The 13,971-nt window shown below is 47.9% G+C and overlaps 1 protein-coding gene and 1 non-coding gene across 2 annotated transcripts in view; one reads left to right on the forward strand and one right to left on the reverse strand.

Moving 5' to 3' along the window:
• The window catches only part of FGD2 (FYVE, RhoGEF and PH domain containing 2), a 35,153-nt gene extending 31,040 nt beyond the window's left edge, over window positions 1-4,113 (forward strand). The window contains exon 15 of the mRNA XM_007467297.1: window positions 4,001-4,113. Coding sequence (XP_007467359.1) covers window positions 4,001-4,113 — 113 coding nt within the window. The remainder of the gene's footprint in view (window positions 1-4,000) is intronic.
• On the reverse strand, window positions 2,525-2,597 carry TRNAW-CCA (transfer RNA tryptophan (anticodon CCA)). The gene has a single exon. It is a non-coding gene; the product is annotated as a tRNA-Trp (tRNA).
• Window positions 4,114-13,971: the final 9,858 nt, after the last annotated feature.

Here is a 13,971-nt window from a genome sequence, read left to right on the forward strand (position 1 = left end):
CGCCTGCCGATGCAGGGGACACAGGTTCGTGCCCCAGTCCGGGAGGATCCCACATGCCGCGGGGTGGCTGGGCCCGTGAGCCATGGCCGCTGAGGCTGCACGTCCAGAGCCTGTGCTCTGCAACGGGAGAGGCCACAACAGTGAGAGGCCCGTGTACCGCAAAAAAAAAAAAAAAAAAAAGGACCAAAGGAAAACTCACCCACCCTGCCCTCCTTCCCGGGATCCTGAGCTGACACCACGTGGGATCACTAGGCATCAGTGCCAGAGCCGAGAGGCTAGGTACCCCAGCGGCCGCTGGGAAACGCAACCTGGAAGCACTGGCCGGAATGGAGTGCTTATTTTCATGAATGAGTGTGACGATGTGGAAACGTGCAGTGACTAGAGGGTAGAGCAGAGCCTGGACCTGGCAGAACTCAGGGTCCCACCAGAAAGCCATGGACACCAAGAGGGTGCCATCCTCAAGGCTTCTCTCCTGGTAGCTCAGAGAGGCCTGTGTGACCTGGGGGAGTCTCTGACATTCCCTGGCTGCATCTCACCCTGGCTTTGCTCACACAATGACCCTATTTGTCCCAGGCTCATGTTCTACATCAGGAAGGGAAGACTCTAAGGGGTTCAAATTTTCACTCCTGAAGCTCCTTACATCTAAAATGCTGGAGGCTCCCCTAGCAGTCTGGTGGCTCTGGTGCCCACGTGCCCTGACCCTGGAAGGGGAGCTGGGGGTGGGAGGAGGGAAGGCTGGCAGATGCCAGGGTGGGGGCATCTCTGGAGGGCCTCGTGGACCCCGAGTCAGCGGAAGACCTTGCCCCTCCCTGCCTTCCCTCCTGGTCCTGGGGCTCCAGGAATGGCATTCACTCATTCACTCACTGATTTCTTCCTACATTCATTATTGCTAGAATTATTGAGCATTTACTATGCAGTCAGCCCTCGGCACACGTCATCTCATTCATTCAGTAACAGCCTTTTGGCGTCAGTTCGACTGTCCACATTTTACATACAGATGAGGAAGGTAAAACCAGTCAAGGCTAAATAACTTGTCCATGGTCAACCAGGCTGTAAGTAATGAACCCAGACTCAAACCCTGGCTCGTCTTATTCCAAAGTCCGCCCATAGCCAGCACTGGGGGGCAGTATCCCCAGTGGTTAGTGGGTCCAGGCCTCCACACAGCTCTGCTACTTACTGGCTCTATTGTCTTGGGTGAGACTTCATTACTCTGGGCTGGGGTTTCCTCACCTGGCAAAGGGGGTTAACCATGGTCCTACCTCCCTGGGGACTGCGGGGGAGGGGGTCCAACGCTCAGAGCAGTGGTGGCCACACGTGATTATTACAGGCGTTCACCGTTTCACTCTGTACTGTCTGCCTCTATGCACTGCAATGCACATATTTATGGAGTACCTGGGAATACAAAGTGGAGTAAATCATAGGCCCTGCTCTTAGGGAGCTCAGTGTCTAGGTCATTTAAATCGCCTGGGAAGCTTTTGAAAGACTCCCAGTGCTCAGGCTGCACCCCAAGGCCATTAAATCAGAACCCCTCATTTGGCTGGGCTGTGACATCAGCATTTTAAAGCTCACCAGTGGTTCTGATGAACAGTCCCTTCAGAAAGGGCAGGACCAGTTCTTGAGCTTGGGAGCCCTGTCTCAGGTCCCCAGGGGTTCCCTAGCAATGGTTAGTCTGAGTGGGGAATGGGGGAAGTGGCCTTACTATGGCACTAAATGAGTTAGGGTTTATTGACATATAATTTACATACAGTAGAATCCACCATTTATAAAATAGTTCTATGAGTTTTGGCCAAAGGTACAGTCACGCAACCACTACCACAATCAAGACATAGAACAGCTCTATCACCCCAAGAAGTTTCCCTGTGCTGCCCCTTTGTAGTCATCCTCTCCCCTCACCCTCTGGTCCCTGGCACCCACTGCTCTGTTCTCTGACCTATAGTTTTGTCTCTTCCAGGATGTCATATATTTGGAATCATACAGTATGGAGACTTTTGGATCTGGCTCCTTTTACTTAGCCTCATGTATTTGAGACTCGTCCACACTGTTCATGGACCAGTACTTTGTTCCTTTCCATTGCTGAGTAGTATCCCCTAAGTGGGTATACCGTGGTTTGTTTACCCTTTACCAGCTGAAGGACATTTGGGTGATTTGTGGTTTGGGGCAATTATGAATAGTGCTGCTATGAACTATAAACATTCATGTTCAGGTTTTTTTTGTGGTCATACATTTTCATTTCTCTAAGGTAAATACCTAAAATTGGATCACTGGGTCATATGGTAAGTGTATGATTACCTCTCTCAGAAACTGCCAAGCTGTCTTCCTGGGTGACTGTACCATTTTGCATTCCCATCATCAGCGATCAGAGTTTCCCATCGCGCACATCTTTGCCAGCATTTGGCACAGGCAGGGTTTTTGTTTGTTTGTTAAAATATTTATTTATTTAATTGGCTGCCCCAGGTCTTAGTTGCGGCATGCGGGATCTTTAGTTGAGGCATGTGCACTCTTAGTTGTGGCGTATAGGATCTAGTTCCCTGTCCAGGGATCGAACCTGGGCCCCCTGCATTGGGAGCACGGAGTCTTAGCCACTGGACCAACAGGGAAGTCCCTGTTTGTTTTAAATTTTAGCCATTCTGGTGGGTGTGTAGTACTTACAACTTTTTAAGTTTATGAATGTATCAAAAATATCATGTACGTCTTTAATCTATACAATTTGTATTTGTCAATTATACCTCAATAAAGCTGGCAGGAGTTTATGAATGTAATGAAATAAGGGCCTGTAATAGTAAATATTTTGCAAACATAATATTTAAGGCCCTATTATGTACCAAAATCCTAGGGGCAGCTGGTATCATGGGGAGGGCACCCATGACAGTCTAAAAGGCTCAAATCCCAACTCTGTGGTGGGCTTGCTGTGGGATGTTGGGCGCATCCCTCAGTGTCTCTGAGCCTGCATTTATTTATTGTAAATAGATTGAGCAATGCCTCCTTGCATGCTTGGTGTGAAAACCAAAGGAGATAATGCAGGGAAAGCTCCTGGCCCACAGGAGGGGCTCAACAGCTGGGAGTTGTTATTAGCGACGCTCTCTATGTAGCAACATTCCTGGGATAATTTGTTCCAGCAGCAAGTCTAGTTGCTTCTGCCTTCAGGATATATTCCAGATGGGGCCTCCTCGCACCCCACACCTCTCACACAGCCACCTCTCTGGTCCATGCCACCATGCGCTCTCTCAGGTGACTGATTGCAAGAGCTGCTCCCCGGCTCCTGCACTCATACACTCGCCCCCTGGTGGTCGTACTCCAAACAGCAGACACAGGAGTTCTTTTCCATCTGAAACTCCCATCCAGGGTCCTGGTCCCAACCCTCCTGTGGCATCACGGTAAGAAGTCCATCTGATGCCTCCCTCCTACAGTCCACCAGGCTTTCTGTGATCTGGCCCCTGGATGCCTCTCAGAGCTCGTTTATTCATCTCTGTATCCCAGAACTTAGCACGTAGTAAGTGCTCGAAAAACACCTTCTGGCCTGGATTCACACTAGCACTGTCAGGCCACCAACATGGCAGGCATTATTTCTCTTCCATTGAGGTGACTGGAGGTCAGAGAGGTGCGAATGATGTGTGCAAGGTCATATGGCACTTCTGTGGACTCTCTCAGGGACCAGGACAAGGGTCTCCTAACAATGACTGTGGCCTCATACCTTTGCCTTTTCCTTCTGGCTGCCTGTCTCTGCCCCATGACTGGACCCCAGGGCCCTGCTTCTTCCTGAAATGGGCCATGGTGGGAGTGTTCCTGCCATGGAAATTGGCAAATCAGCCCCCCTCTTATCCCTCATCCCCCAACAGAGGTCTGGTTGTTACTTTTTGCCAGCACGACACCATCCACGAAGTCTGGCATCCTGAGGTAACTGAGTGAAGCCACCTTGCTCACCTGTCCACGTCTTGAGCTTGCAACCCTCAAGGTGATCCAGGTGCCTTTTCCATCTCTTCTCTCCTCTGCCTGGCCTCAGGCTCTATCCTGGGCCAGTTGCTAGCTGGCCTTCGGCCTATACACAGTGAGCTTCTGCAAGTCAAAGGCCAAGGTGGAGGTGAGGGCACCTTCCTACTGGTGCTCCTGGCCTGACCCTGGCCTCTACCTGGTCACATCCTTCTGGTTCCAACTCCCTGAGCCACTGACATGCTGGAGCCATTTCTGCCTCTGATTTCTTCTCCTTACCCTCTTCTCTCCATGATTCTCTCATTTCTTATCTTGGGCATTTTAACTGTGTCTCTCTTTACCTCTGGGAATAAAAACAAGAGATAAATTTTTTTTTTCTGGCGGCGCACCACAGCATGTGGGATCTTAGTTCCCCGACCGGGGATCAGACCCATAGCCCCTGCATTGGAAGCACAGAGTCTTAACCACTGGACCACCAAGGAAGTCCCAAGAGCTAACTTTTCTTTTCTTTTTTTTTTTTTTTTTTTTTTTTTTTTTTTTTTTTTTTTTTTTTTTTGCAGTACGCGGGCCTCTCACTGTTGTGGCCTCTCCCGTTGAGGAGCACAGGCTCCGGACAAGCAGGCTCAGCAGCCATGGCTCACGGGCCCAGCCGCTCCGCGGCATGTGGGACCTTCCCGGGCCGGGGCACGAACCCGCATCCCCTGCATCGGCAGGCGGACTCTCAACCACTGCGCCACCGGGGAAGCCCTCAAGAGCTAACTTTTAATGAACACTTACTGTGTGCTTTCAGTGTATTGGTGCATTTAATCTAAAACCAACTCCATTGTACAGATGCGAATAGGGAGGCAGAGAGAGATTCAGCAAGTCACTGCAAATCACACTTCTGGTAAGTGGGGAAGCCAGGACTGACACCGGATGCTCTGTGACCTTTCTGGGAAGCGGCAATAATCACATCGGACTTAGAATTTTAAAACACGGGTTGAGTTCTGACTCTGTTATCTCCATGTGACTTCGCTCTCTGTGCCTCAGCTTCCTTCCTCATTCATAAAATGGGATGAACAACACGTGCCCTGTCCATTCATGGGATTGTTTTGGGGTCAAATGAACTAATGGGTGTAAAAGGGCTTTGAAAATGTTAAAATGCTGAGCATATGAGTGGATTAACGTATATCGTTCTGTTTTCCAATTTTTATTTTCTCTCTTGCCTCTCAGAAGGGTTCTTTGTCTGCCTTGGTTATGCCAGTGTGTGCAGGGCCTAGACACAGAGGCGCTCCGTAAATAACTTTTTTCCTCTGTTCTCTGCTGGGCTCCCCTTTCTCAGGCCTTTCAGGGAGACTCATCACCTTTCCCCTCTCTCACTATCATCAAGCCCAGACTCAGAGGTCGGGAGGGTCCACCCCAGCAGGGTTCCAATGCTCAGATCAAGACCAGCACTGGTTGAAGTCCACAACCACTTCTTAGACATTATCATGGAAGCCAACTGGAAATTATGTTTCGCTTTATAGAAACTGGCTTAAGTAAACTTTTCAGAAACACATCTACTTTTGTGGAGCAAGGCAAGGTCTGACTTTATTATTTTTCTTCTTGAAAAATTATTTTGGGGACCTCCCTGGCAGTCCAGTGGTTAAGACTCCATGTTTCTACTGTAGGGGGCACAGGTTTGATCCCTGGTCGGGGAACTAAGATCCCACATGCCATACGGTGCCCCCCGCCCCCCAAAAAACAACAAAAACCAACAAAATAAAAAATTATTTTAATATATTTAATTTTTTCATTGAAAGTCACCACTTTCTTGGAAGTATAACTTATAATAAAGTGCATAGATTTTAAGTGTATGGAATGATAACTTTTCACATGTATTCACCCACTTAACCATCACTCAGACCAAGGCCCAGAACATTTCCAGCACCCTGGAGAACTCCCTCATGCCCCTCCCAGGTGATACCTGTTCCCACAATTTTGATTTATTTTGGTACAAAATTCAAAAGGAACAAAGGATAAACTGACAAATCTTCCTCCCACCCTGCTGTCAGACACCGATTTTTTTCTCCTAAGAGTCAATATTACTCGTTTCTTTTTTTTTTTCTTTTTGGCCTAGCGGCATGTGGGATCTTAGTTCCCCAACCAGGGATCGAACACGTATCCCCTGCAGTGGGAGCGTGGAGCCTTAACCACTGGACTGCCAGGGAAGTCTCAATATTACTGGTTTCTTACAGATATTTCCAAAGAAAGGAGATACATAGACACACACACATATCATATTATGTTTTATGTTTTGTTATGTTGTATAGATTCTCCCATTTTCACCCTAAAGGTACTTGACTGTGCAATTGTTGTACACCTTGTTTTTTGTTGTTGTTGTTTTTTACTTAACAATACATCTTAAAACACTAGAATTATTTTAATAATTAGCAAATTAATATCTTTACCAAAAGACTTCCCCTTACAAAAAATATGATTTATAAAAAAATCTAAAATGTTATTACTAAGTAATTCTGTGCTCTGCCTTATGGCCTTCTGAGGGTCCTTAGGCAACAAGCTATGACATCAAAAAATATGATTCAATTAGGAAAATGTGATTCATGTTAACTTTTCAGCCCACCCAATAAACCATTGTATGAGAGTCTATCTTATTGGTATTATCTTTTCCTTTTATAGCTCTTATCAAATAACAGTGTCATTGGTTTATATTCTCAGTAACTCATGAGTTCTAAAGGACATGTATGACAGACCAAGAAAAAAGCGGAGGGGACTAAAATTTGGAGCATAAATTGTAGATTTCTCAAAGGTCTGAATTACTGGAGCTTATTAGGTTGGGGTGAATAAAAAGGGAAAGACATATATCGTACTTTCAGATGTATTAGGAAGTTTTCCTGAGAAATTGGTCAAGAAGAATCCACTGGTGTTGTATGAACTTTCCCAGGGGGAGGGCAGACCAGGCCCTGCCAGAGGGCAGCTGAGGGGGTGGGGCTGTGAGTTCCAGGAAGCAGAGTAGGGGCCACCCAAGAGCGGGAAGACTGGCAGGTAATCTGAATCAAAGTCCTCACATGCATCAGCAAGGCCAAAGGGCATAAACAGGGCCCCAAACTGGAGGCACAGCCAATGGGCAGAGCTTTCTGAGCTGGACTGGCTGAGAAGGGAGTTAGGAATAAGCTGGGAGGCGCCAGGTTGTTGTCAAGAGTGAGGCTAAAGTTCATCGGTCTCTGGGTGCGTGTGTGCGGCATGCTGACCCAGTGTAGGAACTTTGTGCACCATCCCTATGGAGTACTGTTACAATAATGGCCCTGCAAAGAATTACCCCCACCCTTGTGTTCATGCTCTTTGCAACATGATTTTGCTGCTTCTACTACCACAAGGTGGAATTATTTCAACTCCTCTTTTTTTTTGGCTTGCAGGATCTTAGTTCCCCAACCAGGGATTGAACCCATGCCCCCTGGAGTGGAAGCTCGAGTTTTAACCACTGGCCCACCAGGGAATTCCCAATTTCACCTCCTCTTGAATCTGGGTTGACCTGGTGACTTGCTTCGACCCATAAGATGTGGCAGAAGTGATGTTCTGGCAGCTCTGTGGAGAGCTCCATGTGGAAAGGACTGGGGCACTCAGCCTACAGACAGCACCAACTCGCCAGCTATGTGAGTGAGTAACCTTAGAAATGATTCTCCAGCCCCAATTGAGTCTTCAGATGACTGTGGCCTCAGCCAACATCTGACTGTAGCCTCATGACAGACCCAAGTGAGAACTGCCCAGCTGGGTCCTTCTCAAATTTCTTTTTTTTTTTCTTTTTCTTTTTTGGTTGTGTTGGGTCTTTGTTGCTGTGCACGGGCTTTCTCTAGTTGTGGCCAGCAGGGGCTACTCTTCACTGCGATGCGTGGGCTTCTCATTGCGGTGGCTTCTCTTGTTGTGGAGCACAGGCTCTAAGTGCACGGGCTCAGTAGTTGTGGCTTGTGGGCTCTAGAGCGCAGGCTCAGTAGTGGTGCACGGGCTTAGTTGCTCTGCGGCATGTGGGATGTTCCAGGACCAGGGCTTGAACCCGTGTCCCTTGCATTGGCAGGCAGATTCTTAATCACTGCACCAAGAGGGAAGTCCCCCTCTCAAATTTCTGACCAACAGAAACCATAAGAGAAAATAAATTATTGTGGTTTTTGTCATTATATTTTGGGGTAATTTGTTATATAGTCATATATAATTAGTAAACAACCTCTATGTCCATCAACAGAGAACTATTTAAGTATATTACAATACATACATATAATGAAATACCATGCAGCTGCTTAAAGAAAAATGAGGAAGTTCTTTATGTACTGACATGGACAGCCCTCCAAGATGATTTAAGTGATAAATGCAAAGTGTAAAAATAGTATATAGAAGGGAATTCCCTGGTGGTGCAGTGGATAGGACTCTGCGCTTCCACTGCAGGGGGCACAGGTTCGATCCCTGGTCAGGGAACTAAGATCCCGCAAGCTGCGTGATGCGGTCTAAAAACAAATTAAAAATAAAAAAATCTGGGCTTCCCTGGTGGCACAGTGGTTAAGAATCTGCCTGCCAATGCAAGGGACACGGGTTCGAGCTCTGGCCTGGGAAGATCCCGCATGCCATGGAGCAACTAAGCCCGTGCGCCATAACTACTGAGCCTGAGCTCTAGAGTCCGCAAGCCACAATTACTGAAGCCTGCGTGCCTAGAGCCCGTGCTCCGCAACAAGAGAAGCCACGACAATGAGAAGCCCACGCACCGCAATGAAGAGTAGCCCCCACTCATTTCAACTAGAGAAAGCCCACACACAGCAATGAAGACCCAACACAGCCAAAAAATAAATAAATAAATAAATTTATTTTTAAAAAGAAAATAGCATATAGAGGATACTATCATTTGTGAAAAAAATTATGTATATACATATATGTATATATAGAGAGATATATATGTACATATGCATATATTTTATATGTGTGTATATATACATACACACATGCTATGTACATGTATATATTATATACGTACATAAAATATCTCTGGGAAGAAAATAAGACATTGGTAACAGCAATTGCCTCTGGGGAGGGGAACTAGCTGACTTCAGAACAGAGGTGGGGAGATGCCTTTAAAATTTTGAACCTCGTGAATATACTATCTATTCAAAAATAAAGTTTAAAATTTTTAAATAGTACTTTCTCTTTAGCTCAGAAATTTCACCTCTAGTAATTTACCTTTAGTAAATAATCATGGCAAAGATTTAACTATGAAGATGCTGTCACAGCTCCATTCAATATCATAAAAATGGTAAAACAACCCAATTATTCAACAGTAGGAAATTTGTTGAGTAGCTTATGGTGCGTATCTGCCACCATCGAAAGTGGCATCATAGAAAACAATTCAATGCCCAGTGACGTGATCATGATATAGTAATGGATAAGAAGTCATGAAATGGTAAGGTTAATCTTGTCTTTAAAGTAAATTCAACTATATAAGTGTAGATGAAGATGGAGATTAAGACACATAGAGAGATACAGATAGATGTAGAAACCCAAATGTTAATGGTGATTATCTCTGGGAGATCCAATTACTGATTATCATTAAATTTTTCTTCTTTTTCATCTGTGTTTTCAACGATAGACATGTACTACTTTTGTAAAAACACAAATGCTGAAAGTTTGTCTCTCTTTTTTTAGAGACTCATAAATGATCCTATAAATAGCAGCTCCCAGTAGATAATTTGAAACTTTGATTTTAAAGACCACATTTTTTCAAGCACAAAGATTACCAGACCTTTATCACTGGGTAGAGAGAGCTGCCCACCCTATTCTACGTCCCAGCATTCTGGTCACAATATTGACCCCCTCCCAGCCCACTGGCCAGTGGGGGCCACGTACAGAGGCTGCATCCCCAAACTACCCCGATCAAAACTGGTAGGCAGGGGAGGTTCCAGAATGTCTAGAGAAAGGTGGTTATCTCTGAGGAGTGGTCTTGAGACCAGTCTTCAACCTACATTTCCAAAACCAGCATGCTATTTTCATCTCCAATTTTAGGTTAAAAATCACCAAGTGTTATTGGCTGAATTGTGTCCTCCCCTAATTTTATATGTTGAAGTTCTAATCCCCCAGTACCTCAGAATATGACTGTATTTGGAAATAGGGTCTTTAAAGAGGTAATTAAGGTAAAATGAGGTCAACAGTTGAGCCCTAATCTGATATGGCTGGTGTCCTTATAAAAAGAGGAGATTAGGGGGCTTCCCTGGTGGCGCAGTGGTTGGGAGTCCGCCTGCCGATGCAGGGGACACGGGTTCGTGCCCTGGTCCGGGAAGATCCCACGTGCCGCGGAGCGGCTGGGCCCGTGAGCCATGGCCGCTGAGCCTGCGCGTCCGGAGCCTGTGCTCCGCAACGGGAGAGGCCACAACAGTGAGAGGCCCGCGTCCCCCCAAAAAAAAAAAAAAAAAAAAAAGAGATTAGGACCTAGGCACAGGGGAAGGCCACATGAAGACAAAGAGGAGAAGAGGGGCCTCAGAAGAAATCAACTCTGCCAACACCCCTGAGCAAACTAATTCACCAAGTTTCCTAAAGATACACTTTTATGCAAGATTGAGAAAATGTGCATTGTCCACAGCAAAGACTGTTACCTTCTGGTGGTGACTCTGAGGTATGGAGCTGATGGTGACCATGGGGGCCCTGGGCACCCCCAGTGCTTTAGGTGCCACCACTGCAGCCTACATGTGAACATCCCTGGCCTTTATAGCAAGCGAAGGTTGGGAAGTAATCCCAGCACCCATCAGCCTGAGAAGCACCCAGGGCTTGCCTTGTGATGTGGGCTCTAGTTCCCTGTCAAGACTGCAGCCCTACATGGAGACTGGCCCTGAGGCTCCGGCTGGGTCTCACCAGTCACCCTCCAGGGACCACTTTGGACCCTCTCAGAGGGGCCTTCCATGACTCCCAGACCCGCCCTTCCTTCATCTCTATCTCCAGAGAGTCACCTCCACACTGCCATCAGACCGCGGAATATGATTGGTGTTCTGGAGGAATTCACCGTCTGCACATCTATGGGACCACTCTTTGTGGAGCTTCAAAGCCCTGGGCATCTTACTCTCAGAGGCCACATCCCTCAAATGTACTCAAATGGACCCACATGCCACAGCACATATAAGTTACATAAACTACGGGAGCTGAGTTACAATCGTCTAGTTAACATTTTGTAGCCATTTAGCCATTTCATCCTTACAATATACTTTTCTAATTTTGGAGCTAGCAATGATCCCAGCTGTGGCTCAGGTGTTTCCAAGGGTGTTTGAAAAGCTGGATGGCCTGACCCCAGAGGAGCCCTCCAAGTAACCAGGGTCCAGTCGCAATGCCCCAATCCCCCTTGGGTGCTGTAGGGTAGGAGGGATGGCACTTTTTCAAGCAGAGCTGTCTCTTCCTTCTCTTCTCCTTGGCTACCTTCCACCTTCTCTTACTTCTAGCAGATTTTCAATGAGGCCAGAAAGGCCAAGGGCTAGGAGGTCCTTAGCCATCATAGAGTCCAAACCTCCTACCCATGACAGAGATGAGAAAACTGAGACCCAGGAGCAGGAAGGTCTTCTTCAGGAGCACCATGCATTTTTTCAGAATTTGCACTCGGAACTCTGCCCTGGGTTGAGAGTGAGATTTTGAGATTGCTCAGGAGGAACCGTTGAAACAGTGTTTCCATCTTTCTCTGACCAAACTCCTAGGTTTGTTTTCATCCCAGGTGAGTGGTTTTCTCCCAGTTTTGCTTGCCTCTTACTCTTGACAGCTCCCCACCGAACCTTGGGGAAGGCTGGAGCTTTGCCCCAGGTGCTGAGTGTCTTGGGTTGGCAAGTACAAAACAGGATGCCCAGTTAAATTTGAATTTCAGATAAACAACACTGTTTTGTTGTTGTTTTTTTTTTTAGTATCAGGGCATCCCAAATGTTGCTGTTGATCTGAAATTCAGATTTAACTGGGTGACCTGTATTTTTATTTACTAAACTGCCCACCCTCCACCCTGCAGCTGTGAGTTTTCTTGCCACCTCAGCAGCATGAGTCACACAGCTGTGGACCTCTAGGCAAATGTTTTTGAACGGAACAGCATCACGGTTTGGGGGGGAATCCCCCCATTGTCCCATAACGCATGTGGACATAATGCAGAAACCCTAAAACAGTGCCCGTGGGAGGAAAATAGAAGAGTCAACAGGAGTGTGTGAGGCACTGGGGAGAACCCCAGCTGTGGCAGTGCTGCAAGCAGGCTTTAACTAGATTGCTTGCTCTTCACCTCTCAGAGCTTACTTTGAGACTCTTGGTGATACTGGAGACCACACCTTCCCAGCCAGCTACTTTGAAGGCCTGATAATCTTTCTTCCCCGCCTTTCCGAGAAGAGGTCTACTGGGAAGAATGGGCTTGTGGGCTATGTGAGTTGGACAGGTTGCTTGACTTCAGGGATAATGATTGTGTCCTCGTCATGGGATCGCCGGGGGGATTGGGTTATAGGAGGAAATTAAAATGCTGGCACACGGTAAGTGCTTAACCTTAATGATGCCTATTGTTATAATCACATCAGGACTTTTGCTTTACCGCCAAGCCAGGTCTTCTTAAAAAGGTGGGCTCTCGGTTCTTGGGGTTCCCACACTGTGTCCTCAAGAAGCTTTGGGTCTCCAAAATGGGCACATTTCCTGGCCCAGAGTCAGCAAGAAGCTGATGGTCACCTGTTGGCTCTTGGTTTAGGTTAGATGCTCAGTTGCCCAGCAGAGCCTGGAGGAAGCAGGACTCAGAAGAAGTTGGCTTTGAGGGTTGAGGAAATAAGTTTCCGCTCGGGATGTCCCTGAGGGAGGGCAGGCAGCATTTTGTGCACGTGCCCTGTTGGTGGGGGCAGGGAGGGAGTGCAGGGGGTGTGTCCCTGGAGGAGGAAGAAAGGAGGGGTCATGGGAAAAGACCTGCAAAACACAGGTCTTGTTTCCTCTTCTGCAATGTCCACCCCGGGGCCCCAACAAATGAGCTTCGCGTGGAACTGAGGTGGGAAAGCCCCCGACGTGGACCCTCTCTCCTTTTAACACCTGGCTCTGCACAGGGCCCGGGGGTTGGGACACTCTGGCTTCTTAGAAAGAAACTGAAAGCCCTTAGGAGAAACTCCACCACTTCCCCTTCCTTAAGAGGAAGTAGGAGTTGCTCTGACAGGAAAGTCTTGGTGGGGCTTCTCGGAAGCTGCCACCGCTGCTCTACTGAGGAAAACCGCAGGCTGCGGGCCAGGCCAGGGGCCAGGCTGGTGGAGAGCTGGCCATTGACAAAGTTACGGCCAAGTTGAATTGGGAAGCTGCCAAGGTTTTCTCTTCAGCTCCACCTGCCACCTCCTCTCTGGGGGGTCCTCATGCTGTTCCCCTCTCTCTCAGCCACCCAGGGTCCCCTCCCCGCTGTCCTGCAGGGCTCTAACCCAGACTGTGCTTGTGTCAATGCTCCAGCCTCCCCTACTGTATTCACCACCCATCACGACTCATCCATCCCACAGACAGGCACTGACCCTCTAGTAGGGGGAACTGGGGGACCTAGTGGGCACAGGGAGCTACGTTTTGTTATAGGTCACACACTCTGAGCTGTCTCGGATGGCCTGGTGAGTTGAAAAAAGGGCATATACTGGGCACACAGGGATGCCTGCCTTAACGGTGGCTGCTGTTTGCTTCATTCATTTCTAGACTGGACACAAGCTTCCCTCTGGGGGCTGGGGGGTGCCTCTCCCCTTCCCAGACTCATCCAAGGGCAGCTGCTGCAGCAGGAGGAGACAGTACACAGGGACAAATCACATGCAAGGCCCAGCCACAAAAGGGGCTAAGAGACCCTCAGGGCCTAAGTGTTAGTCCAAATGTGTCAGTAGGTTTGGCACCAGAATCTGGCCATGCCATTGCCCTGCTGAAAACTTTCCATGGCTCCCCACTGCCTGTGGGGACAGAGGCCAGGCTCCATGGCCCGTGTGTAAGGCCCTTTGCTGGGGCTCCCAGCTCTCCTCTCCAGCTCCTGCCCTGGGCTTTGCTCTGTTTAGCCTCCGTTTTCTTCACCCACCCAGCCATCTCCTGCTCACG

This window comes from Lipotes vexillifer, unplaced genomic scaffold, assembly GCF_000442215.2.
Source record: "Lipotes vexillifer unplaced genomic scaffold, Lipotes_vexillifer_v1.1 scaffold528, whole genome shotgun sequence".
In the NCBI taxonomy this organism is placed as follows: Eukaryota; Metazoa; Chordata; class Mammalia; order Artiodactyla; family Lipotidae; genus Lipotes; species Lipotes vexillifer.